At 35.7% G+C, this 21,744-nt stretch overlaps 1 protein-coding gene across 1 annotated transcript; it reads right to left on the bottom strand.

Moving 5' to 3' along the window:
* Positions 1 to 19,043: 19,043 nt before the first annotated feature.
* On the bottom strand, positions 19,044 to 21,239 carry LOC107903829 (photosystem II 10 kDa polypeptide, chloroplastic). The gene is made up of 5 exons (XM_041092145.1): positions 20,815 to 21,239; positions 19,800 to 19,858; positions 19,555 to 19,610; positions 19,360 to 19,412; positions 19,044 to 19,263 (listed from the first exon to the last, which is right to left on the bottom strand). The coding sequence occupies exons 1-5, from the start codon at positions 20,969 to 20,971 to the stop codon at positions 19,169 to 19,171; spliced, it is 420 nt and encodes a 139-aa protein (XP_040948079.1). The 5' UTR covers positions 20,972 to 21,239; the 3' UTR covers positions 19,044 to 19,168.
* Between the last annotated feature and the right edge of the window lie 505 nt (positions 21,240 to 21,744).

Below are 21,744 nucleotides of genomic sequence, written 5' to 3'. Positions count from 1 at the left end.
TCCCTTTATCGGATTTAGTTCCCCTTTGCTCTTGAGCTTAAGTTCAACAAATTTTAAAATAGTCATTAATCGACTATTCAAGTATTACTTTCAGAATAATATATATATATATTGATTCGACTTTCACACACATAGATTATAGTAAGCTTTATAAAAATCAATAAATAATTCATTAGAAAATTTTCATTAATGTTTACAACAAAATCACATATTCACTACGAGCTGTTTTTCCTGAGCAGTAGTCACTAAATTATTTATAACTGGAGCTACAAAACTCCAAATCACTTGCCGTTAATTTTACCTGAATATAGACTCGTATATCTTCCATCCATAAAATTTTCAGAATTTTAGGCTTGGCCAATCAATACCAGATTTTTCTTAAAGTTTCCCCTGTTTCACTGTTTGACTAATCTGACCACTCTTCACTACGAATCAAATTTCTCATTTTACAGAATTCAAAATGTGTTGTATTTGATTTCATTTGAAACTAGACTCATTAAGGAGTCTAAGCATATAAATTTTATCTTATAATCATTTTTGTACAATTTATAATGATTTTCTAAAAACAGAACAGGGAATCTAGTAGTCGTTTTGACTCAGCCCCACAATACTTCAAATATCTCAAGATCGGTAACTCTTTTGTTTTTATAGTTTCTTTTGTAAGAAAATAGACTCTTCAAGCTTTAATGACATAATTTACTCAGCTTCTAATTCAACTCCTACAAATTATGGCGACTTTCCAAAATCACCTTACTGCTGCTGTCCCCAAGCAGATTATTACCAAATCAAATACTAACATTTGCATTTCACCTTAATAGCTAGCTTAGCAAACCTTAATTTAACATATAATTCACACATATCACATTCCAAGCATTCACTCTATTCTATCACTTAAGGTATAAACATTACTCAATAACTTCCTAATTCAAATTCGGCAACTACACCAAGACCATTTTAACTCGTTTCTCATCCAAATAACATGAACAACAACCATTTCTTGAACATTTTCTCATGGCCGATTGCTCATGTTACCAACAAGATTCAAGATTTGAACATGGGCTAACTAAGGGACTTAGTAACTAGCTTAATACATCCAACAATTTCCAAAAGCTACCATGAATTACATACCTTATTCAAGACTAGAAGGAGTGGCCGAATGTTTTACTTCCCCTTCCCCCTTCTTCTTAGCATTTTCGGCCAAGGATGATAAAAGATGAACATTTTTTTTTTCTTTAGATTTGGCTAGCAAGAACATGAATGATGATCCCTTTTTTTTTTTCATTACTTTTCTTTTATTCTCTCTTTTATTTATTTTATTACTAACATTTTATGACACAAAATAACATTTTTTTATTTGTGCCATACTTATGCCATAATTCCAATATAAAAAAATTTGCACAAATGCTTATCATGCCCATCATGGCCGGCCACTATGTTTTAAGGTGGGAAATTTGACATGCAAATCCACCTATTTCATACTATAAGTTATTTGGCCACTATAAATTAGCCCATAGCATTTGCAAAAATTTTCACATGAGTCATATTTCATAATTTCACTCACAATTGGCAAAATCAAAGCATGAAATTTTCACACATGCACTTTCACATGAAATAAACATAGAATATAACATCTAATTATTTTTGTGACTCGGTTTAGTGGTCCCGAAACCACTTTCCGACTAGGGTCAATTTAGGGCTGTCACAACTCTCCCCCACTTAAGAAATTTTCGTCCCCGAAAATCTTACCGGTAAATAGGTTTGGGTATCGTTCTTTCATAGAGTTCTTGGGTTCCCAAGTAGCTTCTTCCATCCCATGCTTAAGCCATAACACTTTTACTAAAGGAACCCTTTTGTTTCGTAACTCCTTCACTTCACGGGCCAGGATACGAATCGGTTCTTCTTCATAACTCATATCGGCTTGAATTTCAACCTCGGAGGGACTTATTACGTGCGAAGGATCAGATCTATAACGTCGAAGCATCGAAACATGAAAAACGTTGTGGATCCTTTCAAGTTCAGGGGGTAAAAGCAACCTATATGCAACTGGACCAATTCTTTCGGATATTTCGTACGGCCCAATGAACCTCGGACTCAATTTGCCCTTACGGCCAAATCTGAGTATCTTTTTCCAAGGCGAAACTTTAAGGAACACTTTATCTCCCACCTGATATTCAATGTCCTTTCGTTTCAAATCCGCATACGATTCCTGACGATCTGTGGCTACCTTCAGACTTTCCCGGATTACCTTTACTTTTTGTTCGGCATCTTTAATCAAATCAACTCCGAAAATTTTACTTTCACCGAGCTCGGTCCAAACAATGGTGTACGACATTTACGGCCGTACAAAGCCTCGTAAGGTGCCATCTTAATACTTGATTGAAAACTATTATTGTAAGCGAATTCAATCAAAGGTAAATACCGTTCCCATGAACTACTGAACTCGAGGATGCAACATCTCAACATATCCTCAAGTATCTGAATTATCCGCTCGGATTGACCATCGGTTTGGGGGTGAAAAGAAGTGCTAAAATGCAGCTTGGTACCCAAAGCTTCTTGCAATTTCTTCCAAAATCGTGAGGTGAATCTCGGATCTCTATCCGACACGATAGAAATAGGTACCCCGTGTAATCTCACAATCTGAGAAACGTACAATTCAGCTAGTCTATCCAATGAAAAATCCGTACGCACGGGGATAAAGTGAGCCGACTTAGTCAGTCTATCAACAACAACCCAAATCGCATCCTTCTTACTTGCTGACAATGGCAGTCCGGACACAAAGTCCATTGTGACTCGATCCCATTTCCACTCGGGTATCATGATTGGCTGAAGTAATCCTGAAGGCACTTGATGTTCCGCTTTCACTTGTTGACATATTAAACATCTCGAAACAAAGTCGGAGATGTCTCGTTTCATACCATGCCACCAAAATCGACGTTTCAAATCATTGTACATTTTCGTACTCCCCGGGTGAATTGACATTCGGCTACAATGGGCTTCGTTCAGAATCATCGAAATGAGTTCCGAATTCCTTGGAACACACAAACGACTTCTGAACCTCAAACAATCATCATCATCAATTTGAAACTCCGATTCCTTGTTCGGAACACACTCAGCCCGTTTTGCAACCAATTCATCATCGACTTTCTGAGCTTCACGAATTTGATGAGTCAATAATGGTTTGGCTTTTAATTCAGCTACTAACACATTGTCGGGTAGAACAGACAAATGCACATTCATCGCTCGTAAAGCAAACAATGACTTCCGGCTTAAGGCGTCCGCAACCACATTAGCCTTTCCCGGGTGGTAATCAATGACAAGCTCGTAATCTTTCAACAACTCAAGCCAACATCTTTGTCGCAGATTCAAGTCTCGCTGAGTCATCAAATATTTGAGACTTTTGTGATCCGAAAATACATGGCACTTTTCACCAAATAGGTAATGTCGCCATATTTTTAAAGCAAACACGATGGCAGCTAGTTCAAGATCATGAGTCGGATAATTTTTCTAGTGTGGCTTTAATTATCTCGACGCATAGGCCACCACTCGACCTTCTTGCATCAATACGCAGCCCAGCCCAAGTAGGGATGCGTCACTATAAATGACAAACTCTTTGCCTGATTCGGGTTGCACTAAAATTGGAGCTTCAGTCAAATAAGTTTTTAGTTGATCAAAACTTTTCTGACATTTCTCCGTCCATTCGAACTTAACATCCTTTTGAAGTAGCTTCGTCATTGGTGTGGCTATCATCGAGAAACCTTTGACAAATCGTCGGTAATAACCGGCGAGTCCCAAAAAGCTCTGAACTTCAGTAATATTTCTTGGAGGCTTCCAGTTAAGTATGGCTGAAATTTTGCTCGGGTCAACTCGAATACCCGATGCGGATACCACATGACCCAAGAAGCTAACCTCTCTTAACCAGAACTCACACTTACTGAACTTAGCATATAACTGCTTATCCCGCAACATTTGCAACACTAGTCTCAGGTGCTCAGCATGTTCGGTCTCATCTCTTGAATAGACCAAGATGTCATCAATGAACACAACTACGAACCGATCCAAATATGGTCTGAAGATCCGATTCATCAAATCCATAAATACCGCAGGGGCATTAGTAAGCCCAAACGGCATCACTAAGAATTCGTAGTGACCGTACCTCGTTCTGAAAGCAGTTTTGGGTGCATCCGAATCTCGAACCCGCAACTGATAATAACCCGATCTCAAATCTATTTTTGAGAACACTGAGGCTCCCTTTAGTTGATCAAACAAATCATCAATACGCGGTAACGGATATTTATTCTTTATCGTCACTTTATTCAGTTGACGATAGTCAATGCACAACCTCATGGTTCCGTCCTTCTTTTTCACGAACAATACTGGTGCACCCTAAGGTGAGAAACTTGGTCGAGCAAAACCTCTATCCGTCAATTCTTGCAACTGAGCTTTCAACTCTTTTAACTCGGTTGGTGCCATACGATACGGAGCTATCGAAATCGGCGTAGTCCCAGGTACAAGCTCAATACCAAACTCTACCTCCCGAATAGGTGGTAAACCCGATAATTCTTCAGGAAAAACATCTAGGTATTCACAAACCACCGGCACAGATTCGGGTTTCTTTTCTAATTCTTTGTCATCAAGTACATACGCAAGGTATGCTTCGCACCCTTTTCTTACATATTTCTGGGCCAACATTGAGGATATTACAACTGGCAACCCATCCAAGTCTGTAGACTCAACTCGGATTACTTCGTTATTTGTGCACCTCAAATCAATAGTCTTGCTTTTGCAATTCACAACCGCATCATGCACGGTCAACCAATCCAACCCGAGAATAACATCAAATTCATCAAACGGCAAAAGCATCAAGTCCGCCGGAAAACAGGAACCTCGAATCACTAGGGGACATTTCTTACACACTTTGTCGACAAGCACGTAACGACCCAAGGGATTTGACACCCGAATTACGAACTCAGTAGACTCAATAGGTAAAGTCTTACTGGATGCTAAGGTTTCACATATGTAAGAATGAGTAGAACCGGGGTCAATCAAAGCAATTACATTAGTATCAAAGAGAGTGAAAGTACCGGTAATAACATCAGGCGAAGAAGCATCCTCGCGGGCACGTATAGCATAAGCTCTAGCAGGCGCACGAGCCTCGGATCCGGTCGTAGCATCTCTAGATCCTCTCTGACCACCACTAGCATTGCCCGTATTTTAGATGGTCTACCTCGAGCAGTGGTAGCACCCGGTTTCCCATTCTGATTTACATTCTGTTCAGACAACCTCGGGCAATCTTTGATGAAGTGGTCAACTATCCACACTTGTAACAGGAGCGGTCATGGAATCTACAACTCCCCGAATGCCATTTACCGCAATATCGACATTCTGTTTTGTCTCGACGTTCATTCCCAACACTAGCGATCGAAGTGCCTCGGGTACCCACAGGGGGTCGATCACGATCTCGTCTAAAAAGGCCCGAAGTGCCTCTAAACCGGCCCACATCATCTCGAAATTTCTTCGATGCCTGTTGAAGAGACTTTCCCGAGGATCTTTTACGAAACTCCCCTGTTCCCACATCAACTTTTTGTTTTTCTTTTCTAAGCTCTTCAGCTTTACAAGCTCGCTCGACAAGTACTACGAACTCTCGTATTTCAAGAATGCCAACGAACATTTTTATATCTTCATTCAGCCCATCCTCGAAGCGTTTACACATGATAGCCTCGGACGAAACACATTCCCGAGCGTATCTACTAAGTCTAACAAATTTTCGCTCGTAATCAGTAACTGACATAGAACCTTGCTTAAGCTCAAGAAATTCCTTCCATTTTTGATCAACAAATCTCTGACTGATATACTTTCTCCGAAACTCAGTTTGGAAAAACTCCCAAGTTACTTGCTCTCGAGGCACAACAGAAGTCAGAGTACTCCACCAATAGTAGGCAGAATCGCGTAACAAGGAGATAGTACACTTTAGGCATTCATCAGGTGTACAAGATAGCTCATCGAGTACCCGGATAGTGTTGTCCAACCAAAGTTCAGCTTGCTCGGCATCATCGCTATCCGTAGCCTTAAATTCAGTAGCCCCATGTTTTCGGATTCTGTCAACTGGGGGCTTATTTGACCTTATTTGGTCAATTACCGGAGGTATTGTAGGTGCGGGGGTGGTATTTGTCGGGAATGGAGGTTGTGGAACAGCCGTATTAGTTCGAATGTATTGGTTGAACCAATCATTCATCACGCTATAGAAAGCTTGTCTAGCTTCATCATTCGGGTTACTAGCATTAGGTTGAGAGTCCGCCGGCGCTGTCCCTTGTGCGGGAGCAGGCGCTACACTCTCAAGATCATCAGCTACCTCTCGGTCGGGATCGGGATCCATTACTATAAATGAATACATTTGCAAATGTCAGAAATATCCACACTATCAAATAATCACATAAAATGGCATGTATAGCTAGACCCAACGCATTACGGTAGTCCTAGAATCGACTAAACCGTGGCTCTGATACCAATCAAAGTGTAACACCCCGAACCCGAGACCGTCACCGGAGTCGAACACGAGGTGTTAACAGACTTTTAAAAATTTTCCAGACACTGCCAATCTGCGTAATAGTCGCTTTAAAAATCATATCTTGAGTTTCACAACTCGAAAATCAGTTTTGTGATTTTTCCCTGAAACTAGACTCACATGCCCATCTACATATTTTTTTCTAAAATTTTTGGTCACGCCAATTAGTACAGTTTATTAGTCAAAGTCTCCCATGTTACAGGGATCGACTACCCTGACCTTTGCGCATTAGGACTTGGATATCTCCTTGTACAGGGCTCCAATACTGATGCCGTTTGTTTCTATAGAAACTAGACTCAGAGAGGAATCTATACATATGTGGTATAACTCCTAATTATCTCTGGTTAATTTATGGTAAGTTTTCAAAGTCGAAACAGAAGATCCAGAAACCGTTCTGGCCCTGTTTCACGAGAACTTTAATATCTCTTAATATACTGTTCATATGATTGTTTCGTTACTTTCATATGAAAATAGATTCATCAAGGTTCGATTACATAATTTATTCACTATTTAATTCCATTCCTACAAATTTTTGTGATTTTTCAAATCCACACCACTGCTGCTGTCAGCATCTGTTTTCAAGGTAAACTTTACCTATTTCGTGGTTACCATGGACCAACTAGGGTCTTGTCATACATAGGTCCACATATGATCATATTTAGCCATTCCAATGGCTGATCATTTGCCCAACACTTCCATTCCAAACCATAGTCACATCATGAAACCATATATACATACATAAACACAAATGGTCTAATGCCATACTCCACTTCTACAAGCCATTTTCGCATGGCTGTACACACACACATCACAAAAAGTGCTTAAAACAACAAGGGGTAGTCCTATACATGCCATATCTAGAGTTCAACTAAAAGAGCACCAAAAGAGCTTTGATAGTGTGGATGACTTCGACTTCGATGATCCCGAATCCGATAGCTAACGAACAAAATCTAGAAAACAGAGAGCCAAAGCAACGGGGTAAGCATTTTAAAGCTTAGTAAGTTTCAAGTAATGAATTCGGCTTTGACTAAAGTATTACATTCACATAACTAAATGAATCACTTTATTAATACACATTCTCATAATCATGCTTACTTCACAATTCGTCAACATATATACACAAGGTATCAACCCATATAAAAGCCCAAAAGTTCGTTAGTCGATTGAACGAATACTACTTAAAACGAATCGACTTTTCCGAAGCACATGCAAACATACCTTATCCTTTGGGTTTGTTGAGCGTATTAATTGAATTTATTACAGCACAAAACGCTCACATTCATGCCCAAGTTTCTTCAGAATTTAGCCGGATATTACCACAAGCACAATTGCCTTCGGGTCTTAGCCCGGGCATAGCAACTCGCACGAATGCCTTCGGGTCTTAGCCCGGATATATCAACTTGCACAATTGCCTTCGGGTCTTAGCCCGGATATATCAACTTGCACAAATGCCTGCGGGTCTTAGCCCGGATATATCAACTCGCACAAATGCCTGCGGGTCTTAGCCCGGATATATCAACTCGCACAAATGCCTTCGGGTCTTAGCCCGGTTATATATACAAATGCTCATGCACACATATATCAATAATCATAACACATCCATATCTTATTTTCGTTACTAAGGCTCAAACACAAAACATTTATTAAACCTTTCCAATTTTCGGCTCAATAGCCACACACAAAGAGCATGCTTTCATTTGGCTTTATAACATAGTCTCTATGCACAATCGGCTATCCATCATAGTATGACTAATCATTTCAATATAATTCAAGTGGGGTCATTACTCGAAGACTTACCTCGGATGTTGTCGAACGACTTCAATGGCTATTCAATTACTTTTTCCTTCCCTTTATCGGATTTAGTTCCCCTTTGCTCTTGAGCTTAAGTTCAACAAATTTTAAAATAGTCATTAATCGACTATTCAAGTATTACTTTCAGAATAATATATATATTGATTCGACTTTCACACACATAGATTATAGTAAGCTTTATAAAAATCAATAAATAATTCATTAGCAAATTTTCATTAATGTTTACAACAAAATCACATATTCACTACGAGCGATTTTTCCTGAGCAGTAGTCACTAAATTATTTATAACTGGAGCTACAAAACTCCAAATCACTTTCCGTTAATTTTCCCTGAATATAGACTCGTATATCTTCCATCCATAAAATTTTCAGAATTTTAGGCTTGGCCAATCAATACCAGATTTTTCTTAAAGTTTCCCCTGTTTCACTGTTTGACTAATCTGACCACTCTTCACTACGAATCAAATTTCTCATTTTACAGAATTCAAAATGTGTTGTATTTGATTTCATTTGAAACTAGACTCATTAAGGAGTCTAAGCATATAAATTTTATCTTATAATCATTTTTGTACAATTTATAATGATTTTCTAAAAACAGAACAGGGAATCTAGTAGTCGTTTTGACTCAGCCCCACAATACTTCAAATATCTCAAGATCGGTAACTCTTTTGTTTTTATAGTTTCTTTTGTAAGAAAATAGACTCTTCAAGCTTTAATGACATAATTTACTCAGCTTCTAATTCAACTCCTACAAATTATGACGATTTTCCAAAATCACCTTACTGCTGCTGTCCCCAAGCAGATTATTACCAAATCAAATACTAACATTTGCATTTCACCTTAATAGCTAGCTTAGCAAACCTTAATTTAACATATAATTCACACATATCACATTCCAAGCATTCACTCTATTCTATCACTTAAGGTATAAACATTACTCAATAACTTCCTAATTCAAATTCGGCAACTACACCAAGACCATTTTAACTCGTTTCTCATCCAAATAACATGAACAACAACCATTTCTTGAACATTTTCTCATGGCCGATTGCTCATGTTACCAACAAGATTCAAGATTTGAACATGGGCTAACTAAGGGACTTAGTAACTAGCTTAATACATTCAACAATTTCCAAAAGCTACCATGAATTACATACCTTATTCAAGACTAGAAGGAGTGGCCGAATGTTTTACTTCCCCTTCCCCCTTCTTCTTAGCATTTTCGGCCAAGGATGATAAAAGATGAACAAATTTTTTTTTCTTTAGATTTGGCTAGCAAGAACATGAATGATGATCCCTTCTTTTTTTTTTCATTACTTTTCTTTTATTCTCTCTTTTATTTATTTTATTACTAACATTTTATGACACAAAATAACATTTTTTTATTTGTGCCATACTTATGCCATAATTCCAATATAAAAAAATTTGCACAAATGCTTATCATGCCCATCATGGCCGGCCACTATGTTTTAAGGTGGGAAATTTGACATGCAAATCCACCTATTTCATACTATAAGTTATTTGGCCACTATAAATTAGCCCATAGCATTTGCAAAAATTTTCACATGAGTCATATTTCATAATTTCACTCACAATTGGCAAAATCAAAGCATGAAATTTTCACACATGCACTTTCACATGAAATAAACATAGAATATAACATCTAATTATTTTTGTGACTCGGTTTAGTGGTCCCGAAACCACTTTCCAACTAGGGTCAATTTAGGGCTGTCACACATATTAAGTTTAAACAATAGATATTGGTATCCTAGGATTTTACCTAAAGTTTTAATGATTAGGGCTTTTCCCATTTTGCTCAAATACGGTGTTTTTCATTCTTCGAAAGACTAGGAGATGTCACCCCTTCCTCGTCAATGAGTTGGTCAAGTTCTTGAGAGAGGTTATCATCAACTTCCTCATCCATGTCTTCCAAGCTGTTCATTAGGGTTTGTTGGTAGTCACCAAATTCTCTTCCAATGAAGGTATCTTTGTAGGAAATAATACGATTAGAATCCGGTAGATCTTGGTCATTAACTGTTGAAAGTTGGCTTGCAATGCAGCAGCATGAAGCCTTTTACTTTTTGTTTTATGACTTAGTTAGTTGTGTATGTAACAAGTTAATTGTGTAAGTTGGAATGTAATTTTGGTGTTCTTAAGGAAAGTCACCTATTTAGCTGATTTAGTAGGTGCTTAGGTTATTATTAAGATGATTTTACAGCTTATACAAAAGCACAAGCAACGTTTGTATTGTCCCAAAATTAAGGGAGCTATTTTAAGTAATGTATTTTGAACAAAAATGGATATGAGAAAATTTTCAGTTTTTCCTCTCATCTGAATCATTTTAGCTTCTTTTTTTCTTCTTTCAACACTTTTTTTGTTTTGATCTTTCGTTGCTATCAAAAACTCAACAAACAGTATCAAAGCCTGTCATCTTTGAGGGCCTTTTGTTGTGTGTTGCTTATTTGTTTGAAAGAAAAGAAATAGAAGCTTTGTTGTTGTTTTTTTTGTTGCTACAAAAGTATGATCTTCTCACCACCCGCACCACCTGCCTTTGATGGTGAAAACTACAACATTTGGACTGTGAAAATGAAGACATACCTATAGGCTCATGACCTTTGGAGTGTGGTTCAAGCTGATACAGAGCCACCACCTTTGAGAGCTAATCCTACAATAGCTCAGATTAGTCAGTACAATGAGGACTGTGCCAAGAAGTATAAGGCAATGTCCTGTCTACAAAATGGAGTCTTAGATGTAATCTTCACAAGGATAATCGCCTGTGACTCTCCAAAGCAGGCTTAGGACAAGCTTAAGTAAGAGTTTCAGGGGTCAGACAAAACCAAGTAGTAGCAGTTGATCAACTTAAGGAGGGACTTCGAAAATCTAAAAATGAAAGTGTAACACCCGCTACCCGTATCCGTTTTCGGAATAGGGCACGAGGCATTATCGAATTTTATTAAACATTTCAATAATTCTAAGTTATTTATTATTCATATTCTGAAAATAATCATAACGTCCCTCTATTGGGCCCTCGAAGCCCAAAACATTCATTAGGAACCTACTGGGACTAAATCAGAATCATAGGGAATTTTTCGCAAAATCCTAAATATATACATATAGATTTTAGATTTTTTTTATTTCCGAATTAGGTGCAAGATTCATACGGGCGTATCACATAACAAATCTTTTCATAAGAAATTGCATAACTGAAACCTTTCCACTCTTTCATAAGCTCAATTATATTTTCATCTAAGCACTTACCATTCTAATGCACCTTATAATTAAACATATTATCATTCAACAGTAATTTGGCTATTGCCAAAACTTCAAGCAACAACATTGGTCAGCATACTATAATATTGAAAAACTTATTTTCTCGTCATGTCTCACTTAAATTTATTACTCGTCTTAATACACATAATTTTCCTTGTATCAACGTATCAAAGATAGTCTCATATTTACATGTCATGATACATATCATTTTCTTGTTGTTTCTTCTTAAATATAAATCATTCAATTCATTATGACAATATTTCATGTACCATTATTTTTATAAGTTCAATGTATATTTATTCCAGTAGCAGTTCATAATCTTAAATATTTATAATTATCAGGCAAGTTTCACATACATGTATTTTCCATGTCATATTTCAGTATATCAAATAATTATCATTTCTATGTATTTCAAGTATAATTTCATGATTTTAAGTACTTATCATTTTCTATTTTTATCCTGTTGATTTCTCGAAATTTTGATGGATTTTCAGGGGTACACTTTAGTGTACAAATTCGGGTCCGTGAATTCATATTCATGTGCGCACATTTTTCAATTCAGAGAGCACACTCCCGCGAACTTCATTTCTTACAGCGGGATTACCAGTCCAGGCTAAATCCCCTGTAATATAAACTCATAGAGTATTGTCGGGATTACCAGTCCAGGCTAAATCCCCTGCAATGACAATTACTCTAATGAGCTTGGATCTGAATTACCAGTCTAGGCTAAATTCAGACCCTAATTCGGATTACCCGTCCGGGCTAAATCCATTTTCCACATATTCTTCGGGAGGGCTATATCCAGATAGCATCACCCGTCCGGGCTAGATCCTTTTTACCGTCAATTCCTTTTTAGAGATCCATCAAATTTTCCTTCCATTCCACCGGGATTTCTTCCCCTTTATATCAAATATATCAATGTTTCATCAATTTTCATACAATGAACATTCAAATCATATTCTCATTAATAACAAACATTTCAAGCATTTAAGAACATAATTCAAGTTACACAAACTTACCTCGTTACTTGTTCGTGTTTACAATTTCACTAATTCGATGTTTTTTTTCTTTTCCACGTTCAAGTCTCGTTTTTGAGTCATTCAGATCTTTATAAATAAATTTAATCATCGTTTTCATTCATTTCATATTCTGATACATTCAATTAATGCTCTAGGTAAGATTACCATTTTGCCCCTAAGCTTTTAATTAATGACGATTGTAATCCTTAGGCTCAGAAAAATAAATTATTGTAATTTAAATCCTTATTTTAAGCCTAATTATTCCGATACATATTGATAACAGCCCATGAATTCTATAAAATATTGGAATTTTTCATAATTTCAACACTTTTCAATTTAATCCCTAAAACATGTTTTCACCCGATCTTGTTCTAATTTCATTCAATTTTGTAATTTAAATAAATAAACAATCCATTTCATGCAATTTGATCATTTTTTACATTTTTACAAAATTACCCATAAAGTTTTACTTTTAATCCATTTAGTCCCTGAGCCTAAAACGTGCAAACTATCCATGCTACCTGAATATTCATTCATATATATATATATATTTCTCCTCCTCTCCATTTCTCATCCTTAACTTATATAACTTGCTTATAAGTAACATTATCTATGATTTCACTATTTACTTGTAAATTTATTCAAAGCTCTCCATTTGAGTCATAGTCACTAAATTATTTTTATCTTGAGCTACAAAACTCCAAATTATGATCTGCTGATTTTCCCTGAAACTAGACTCACATATATTCTTACCATTAAATTTTCAAAATTTTTGGTTTCGGCAATAAGTACAGTTTATTCTCTAAAGTCATCTCTTTGTACAAAATTCATATGATGGTCCCGTTTGTTTTTATTGAAAATAGATTCATTCAGGATTTTAAAAATATAAATTTAAGCCTCTAATTATTTTTATTCAATTTTTTATGATTTTCCAAAATCAAAATAGGGGAACCCAAATTCATTCTGACTTTGTCTCACAAAATTTATTATATCTCATGATTTACAATCTCATTACTTACACTGTTTCTTCTATGAGAAACTAGACTTAATAAGCTTTAATTCCATATTTTTTTATCATCTAATTCGATTCCCATAATTTATGGTGATTTTTCAAAATTAACCTACTGTTGCTGTCCAAAACTGTTTTAGTGCAAGATGTTTATTACCATGTTTATAACACCCTTATTTTCTTTCTCTACACTATTTCTCATCACCTTCTCTTACTTTCTCTTCACTAACATATCAAGAACATAGGACCATATATACAAAAACTTTACATTAACATCATTTCCATACTTTTTCAATAATATCAAACTTAAAAATATATTAAAATCTTGATGTTCTTACCTTGTCATATTGATTTCAATCTTTAACTTGATATTCTAGCTCCCCATAGTCTCCTTGTTATCTTTCTCTCTTGATGGATATAGAAATTCTTTTGATTTTTAGATGAAAATAGTAATTTTTTGGTGAAAGGACCAAATTGTAAAGAAAAGAAAGTTTCTTTCGTTCGTTCCTCTTCATACGTTGGAATGCATGGGAGAAGATGATGATTCTTCATCTTTCCTTCCATATATATATACTAAATAAAATAATAATAAAATAATAAAATATTATTTAAAAATCAAATTAAAATATTAATAAACTAATATTTATTTAATTAATCTAAAATATCTCCAACATCATCATTATCTTCTAGATTTCTCTCTCTTCTAATTGACCATTTTGCCCTTTATGATCTTTTAAAATTCCATCATGGAGTCATTACTTAATTTGGTAAAATTACGATTTAATCCTTTAAAATTCTTCACCTTTTTCAATTTGGTCCTAATCCATCCATTTTCCTTAGTTTCTAGATCATTCCACCCTTAAAATATTTACACCATTGGTCCTTCAACTTTTTCATATTTACACTTTAACCCTTCAAATTTTGAGTATTTACTATTGGGAAACAAAACTTTTCTCACTTTTGCGATTTAATCCTTTCTTGAACTAATATGTCATAATATACTTCTCAATGTTGACATAACTCCAAAATTTTTCCTTTTTGTCGTTTTATTTCCTTATTTTATTATATCAAAGATAATATCTTACTGTAAAAAATTTTGGGGTATTACTGAAATAGTTTGAATCCATCAAGTTATACTGTGATAGGATAATGGCCACTGTCAATAATATTAGACTATTTGGAAATGATTTTAGTGATAGGAGGATAGTTGAAAAGGTTATTACAACCCTTCCAAAGAAGTATGAGTCAAAAATTTCTTCTCTGGAGGACTCTAGAGAACTATGAACTATATCTCTAACAGAGCTGATAGATGCTCTTTATGCACAAGAGCAAAGGAGGGCCAACAGGTTGGAGGAGTACCCTAAAGGAGTCTTTCAGGCTAGAAGCAAAGAAAGCTCAAACTCGAGCTCAAGCTCAAGCTACAATGGTAAGAAACCTTGGTCTGAAAAGAAAGAAAGCCAAATCAGGATGCTGCCAAAAAGAAGTTTCTACCATGCACTCACTGCAAGAAGTCCACTCATTTAGAAAAGTACTGCTGGTACAGGCCTAGCATTCAGTGTAGAAGTTGCAAGCAACTTCGTCACATGGAAAAAGTCTGTAAAAACAAGGCAAAAACACAACCACAGTAGTAGAACCAAGCTTAAGTTGCTGAGGATGTTCAAGCTCAAGAGAAGCATGTTTTTATAGCTTCTTATGTTGCAAGTTCAAGCAAAGTAAAAAAGGACTAGCTAATTGATAGTGGCTGCACTCAACACATGGTATCAGATGAAGGCATGTTTAGGGAACTCGATGTTAGCATTGTGTCCAAGGTCAAAATTGGGAATGGTGAGTTCATTGAGGCCAAAGGCAAGGGCAAAGTTGTGATCTGCACTCAATCAAGTAACAAAAAAAAATTCAGAAGTCCTTTTTGTACCTGATATTGACCAGAATTTACTTAGTGTTGGTCAGTTGTTAGAAAAGGGTTACTCTCTTATCTTTGAAGATAAAACTTGTGTGATTAAAGATCTTTTTGGTTAATAGCTAGTGACAATAGCTATGCATGATAGATCTTTTACTTTAGATGTGGATCAGTTAGAAGTAAAGGCTTACACTACTCTGACTGATGAATCATGTTTATGGCACAATAGGTTGGGGCATATGAACTACAAGTCACTTGGTTTGCTGTATAATATGAGTCTAGTTGAAAACATGTTCAAGACTGAGCTAAAAAATAAAGTTTGTGAGGTCTGTCAGTTTGGCAAGAAGACCAGACTACCTTTTCCAGTTAACAAAGCATGGAGAGCTCAAGAGAGGCTTCAACTAGTCCATACTGATATTTGTGAACCTATGAAGACCTCTTCACTAAATGACAACAAGTATTTTGTGCTGCTCATTGATGATTTACCAGATTCTATTGGGTAAAATTTCTGAGGCATAAGTCAAATGTGGTTGATGCCTTTTGCAAGTTTAAGGCCCTGGTTGAGAATCAAGCAAGCTGCAAGTTAAAGGCCATGAGATCAGACAATGGCACTAAGTATGTGTCACAAAAGTTTTAGAAGATTTGTGATGAAGCTGGAATTCTGCATCAGTTAACCACTATGTACACACCACAACAAAATGGTGTTTGTGAGAGAAAGAATAGAACTGTCCTTGATATGGCCAGGTGTTTGTTGTTTGAAGGAAAAATGCCTAACATTTTTTGGGCTAAGAAAGTAAATACCTCAGTGTATTTACTCAATAGCTTGTTAACAAATGCATTTAAAGGCAAAACACCATTTGAAGCTTGGTTTGGACACAAGCCTACTGTCCCTCACTTGTAAGTGTTTGGTTGCATATGCTACACACTTATGCCAGCTGAAAAGAGAACCAAGTTGGAAGGGAGGTCTATGCCTGAAGTATTCGTTGGTTACAACGACACAAAGAAAGGATACAGGGTCTTTGATCCTTTAACCAAGAAAATAGTTGTGAGCAGAGATGTGAAGATCAATGAAGGGTTAGTTGGAAATGGAATGGAACAAGTGCAAGCTTGTCTGAGCAAGACCAGCAAGATCATAATTTGTAACCAGTTAAAAATAAAGCTCACATTGATGAAGAAATTGATGATGTGCCTGTTAGGGCTATAAGGTCTATCACAAACATCTACCAATGATGTGATATGACCATTGTTGAGCCTTACAACTTTGATGAAGCTGCAAATGAGGATTACTGGAAAAAAGCAATGTAGGCAGAAATGGAAATTATTAACAAGAATGATACATGGGAGCTGGTTGATGGGCTAGTGCAAAGAAAATTTATAGGTGTAAAATGGGTGTTCAGGACCAAGAACAATGTAGATGGACAACTAAACAAGCACAAAGCTAGGCTGGTTTTGAAGGGATACAACCAACAATATGGTGTTGACTTCTCAGAGACCTTTGCACCAGTTGCAAGGTTGGACACCATAAAGTTGCTATTTGCCTTAACTGCTCAAAAGCAATGGAAATCACACCAGCTGAATATCAAATCTACCTTCTTGAATGGTTTTCTCAAGGAGGAAATCTTTGTTGAGCAGCCAGATGGGTTCAAAGTATTTGGTGAATAACATACGGTTTACAAGCTTAAAAAGGCATTATATGGCCTAAAATAGGCTCCAAGGGCTTGGTATGATAGAATTGACACATATCTGTCAAAACTTGGATTTGAGAAAAGTGTCAGTGAACCTACTCTTTATGTCAAAAGGGCTGAGAATGAGACCTTATTGATTATATCCTTATATGTGGATGATTTGTTGGTTACTAGTAGCAAAAGCGAACTGATTGAAGAGTTCAAAAAATAGATGTAAGATGTTTTTGAGATGGCTGATCTAGGCTTGATGACTTACTTTCTTGGCATGAAAGTGAATCAGAATGAGCATCGCCTTTTTATAAGCCAACATGCATTTTCTTTGAAGATCTTAAGCAAGTTTTGCATGACAAACTACAAACCTGCTAGTACTCTTGTGGCACAAGGTGAAAAGCTTTCCAGCAAGAGTGATTATGAAAGAGTGGATGAGAAGGGTTATAGAAGTCTTGTAGGTTTTCTGTTATATTTGATAGCAACAAGGCCTGATCTTATGTTCGCAGTAAACCTTTTATCCAGGTTTATGCACTACAGCAATACTGCTCACTTCAAAGCAGTTAAAAGAGTTCTAAGATATGTCAAAGGAACTCTCAACCTTGGGGTGAAATTTGAGAAAGCTGAAGAATTGAAGCTGGTTGGTTACTCAGACAGTGGTTGGGCAGGTTCTATTGATGATATGAAGAGCACATCAGGTAACCTTTTTACCTTAGACTCAGGAGTTTTTTAGCACAATCCACTGTAGAAGCAAAGTACATTGCAGTTGCTACTGTTGTTAATCAAGCCATTTGGCTTAGAAAGCTTTTGAGTGACTTGAATGATGATCAAGGGGAAGCAACAGAAATCAAGGTGGACAACCAGTTAGCTGTTGCTATTGCCAAAAATCCTGTGTTTCATGGAAAGACCAAACACTTCAAGGTCAAGTATCATTTTGCAAGGGAGGTAGAACTATCAAGGGAAGTCAATTTGATTCATTACAGTTTGGAGGTTCAGCTTGCAAACATTTTAACCAAGCCACTCGCTAATGCAAGGTTTGAGTGTTTAAGGAACAGTATTGGAGTTTACTGCATAGAAGCCAAGGAGTGTTGAAAGTTGGCTTGCAATGCAACAACATGAAGCCTTTTATTTTTTGTTTTATGACTTAGTTAGTTGTGTATGTAACAAGTTAATTATGTTAGTTGGAATGTAATTTTGTTATTATTAAGGAAAGTCACTTATTTAGCTGATTTAGTCGGTGCTTAGGTTATCATTAAGCTGATTTTACCGCTTATACAAAAGCACAATCAATGTTTGTATTGTCCCAAGATTAAGGGAGCTGTTTTAAGTAATGTATTTTGAATAAAAATGGAAATGAGAAAATTTTCAGTTTTTCCTCTCATCTGAATCATTTTAGCTTCTATTTTTCTTCTTTCAACACCTTTTTTTTTTTTTTTGATACTTGGTTGTTGTCAAAAACTCAACATTGACATTCACCCTTATTGTGCTACAAAGGACTTCTCCTTCTCCCCGGTGGATAGAGCAGTGGAGGGAGCAGCAGAATCCAATGATGCCATTCTCCCAACCTCGACCCCAATGTAAGATTTTTTTTTCCTCCAATTGTGGAGGTGAGAGTTGAATTTGATGTCTTTCCATTTTTCTTTTAAACTACTAGTTATTATGCACTAGACATAGTTCCCTTCTCCATGTTAGTTATATATCATATTCATGACGTGCACAAAGATATTTCAGCCAATTTTGTTTTTGTTTTTTTAAAGAACAAAACAAAGCACATTATTAAGTTATAATACAAAGGTCTCAATTCAGTCCAAGGCAAAATATTCTACATAAAGATATGCAAAGTAGTTGTTGGATGGTTCTTTGATTACAACAATTACATCGGACAGCCTATAATGCAACCAAGTGCAAGGATCACTTTAGAGACATCTACTGTGCCAAAGCACTTGTATTGTAAACAAGAAGTGCACCACCGGCAAGAATTCCAGCTAGGGTAACCGCCCAGATTGCCAATCCGGTAGTACCTGCATGCGACCATGTTTAAAATTAAATCACATATTTACCAAATTTAGTGTTTTTAATATATAAACCAAAGTTGAGTTGTTTTAATATACACGTACCGCCAACATAAACATCACCACTGGGAGACCAGTCGTTGGTGTTGTAGATAGGACTGTGTTTCAATCATCACAAAAAAATTATATTAGGACTGCAGTTCAACTGGTAACCATAGCTTATAAAAGAAAACGAAATTAATTTACATGTACCGTTAAGTCTCTTAACTTGTAAACCAATAAATTCTCTAAGACCATTACCTGTACCCATCGACGTTAGCACCATATTTGTCAACATATTGGTAAACACCCTTTCCCTACATCAAATTTCAAGGAGAAATTCTCAACTTCAATCTAGATATACACAATATAAATTATTATCAAAAAATTTGTGCAAAAATATAAGGAAAAACAATAAATTTTGAATTTATTCGTATGTTTTTTGAACTGTTTTTTTGTCCGAATGAAGCTAGAAAGGAAAACAAAGAAATGTAAACGATACCAACCTTACCCTTCCTTCCAGAGGCATCAACACCATCCCTCAAGCTCATACCACCATTGATTCCTATGAAAACATTCACGATCCAATATTAAAAATTTATAGTTAAATCATTTCATAATAAGATTGAGCTTAAATTTGACAGACTGTAATTTCAATTCAAGTCCAATTCAAAATAAGTTTGGGTCGGTTGGCTCCATTTATATAGTAAAACAAAAAACTTGAATCTCATGTTATTAGTTTAGTTGGAACAGTTGGTTTTTGCATCAATTTGGAAGTTGTTGATTCAAATGAATTAAATGTTGGATGAAGTGTGTTTATAATTTAGGAATTGTAAAAAAAAAATGATTATGCTTATAAGTTACTCAAAATTTAAGTACTAAAATACTTGAACTCAAGATGTTGGCTAATCGAAGTTGTTAAAATTTTATATTTTTTTTAAATTAAACTTGAATAACTTTCACATATATATTGTCAATCCTTAATTGTTACTTTTTGTAAAGAGGCTTATATTTTAAAGTTTAACACCTTTTTAAATGAGACCGTGATTTATGTAAAGAAAACTGTTTAAATTTTAATTTATAGATTCATGATATTTAAAGATATTTTATGAAAAAAATTAAATTATAGAAAAAAAAAGAAAGAAAGAAAGATAGCCTTTGATTAGTGCAAACGGTTAAAAAAATGACCATATAATATTAATTTTAATAGTTAAATGACTTAAATGAAAACTTTCAGATAATTCAATAATTATTTTATAATTTTTAAAGTTAAATGACCAAAAATATAAATTAGTTTACCCATAGTTCCGGTCAGACATATCCTAAGCTAATTTATATATAGGATGATCGGTTCCGTCTAAAATTAACTAATAGTAAAAATTCTAGTTAAAAATTGACACGCTAAGGATCATCATCACTCTTTATAAACAAATCCTATTTGTCATATTGGATTTGTTATTCAATGCTCAAGATCTAATTTCCATAACTTCAGATCGAAAAAAAAAAAGCTGCAATAAATACCGTAAGGCTTGTCGGTCTTGATCTTCTTGCCACCACTGGCTTCAACCTTGAAAGAAGAAGGGGACCTAGCAAGGGAAGGAACCCCTCTTACACCAGGTTTCTCAACATTGAATGAAGGCTTGAGGGTAACTGAAGAAGCCATAACTGAGGCAGCCATTACTGAAACAAATTTTGGGGAATTAGTTCTTCTGCAACTCTAAAACAGTGGGTTTGCCTGTGCTTTCTATATGTAAATGAAGATAATAATAGGATAGAGAATCTGAAGATAGTGTTTGTGGCGTTGACACGCGGAGATGCATATGTGGTTGATATCTGGATATGAACGTCCACAAGCTGACAACATTATCAGGATTAACACGATTTCATTGGCTCAACCCCTTTACCATTTGTTGCCACGTCCACTTGTATTATTTCCTTATTTTGTCTTCACAACTTCTTCAGATTTTTTTCTTTGGTGTACGTATATTCAGATTATTCTGGCACCACAATCTAAGGGCTAGTTTGGATGGGCGGTGTGTTTACCTCCGATGAGGTTAAAAACAGCGGTGGCGGTAAGATTAGTTATTGTAGCGGTGAGATTGGGTACTGTAGCGGTGAGATTAGAAACAATGGTGGAGTGTGTGTTTGGATTCAAACGCAGCTGTAGCGGTGAGGTGAGAATGAAAAATGACTATTAAGGACATCAGATTAGAATTGATATATAATAGAATGAAAAATCTGCAAGAACCATTGGTTCACATTTATTGCTTAAAAATCTATCTACAATACAATTTCTTCATGTTTCTGTCAAATAAAATTAACAAATGCTAATTTTTTATCTATTTTAGAATGATTTAACAAAAACTATAAATTAAAATACTCAAATAAATTTTCTTCTAAAGTTGGAGGACTAAAAAGGTTATTATGCCGAAAAAGAATAATAATAAAACA

Source organism: Gossypium hirsutum, chromosome D05 (assembly GCF_007990345.1).
Source record: "Gossypium hirsutum isolate 1008001.06 chromosome D05, Gossypium_hirsutum_v2.1, whole genome shotgun sequence".
NCBI lineage: Eukaryota > Viridiplantae > Streptophyta > Magnoliopsida > Malvales > Malvaceae > Gossypium > Gossypium hirsutum.
The sequence above is the reverse complement of the archived record's forward strand: the minus strand, read 5'-3'. Positions and strand labels throughout refer to the sequence as shown.

What these genes read in the sequence shown, in the direction of transcription:
- LOC107903829 (XM_041092145.1), bottom strand. Translation starts at nt 20,971, where the DNA reads ATGGCTGCCTCAGTTATGGCTTCTTCAGTTACCCTCAAGCCTTCATTC. An exon ending in CCTCTGGAAGGAAGGGTAAG is followed by an intron (nt 19,611 to 19,799) that starts GTTGGTATCGTT and finishes AATTTGATGTAG; the next exon opens with GGAAAGGGTGTTTACCAATA. An exon ending in TGGTGATGTTTATGTTGGCG is followed by an intron (nt 19,264 to 19,359) that starts GTACGTGTATAT and finishes GGTCGCATGCAG; the next exon opens with GTACTACCGGATTGGCAATC.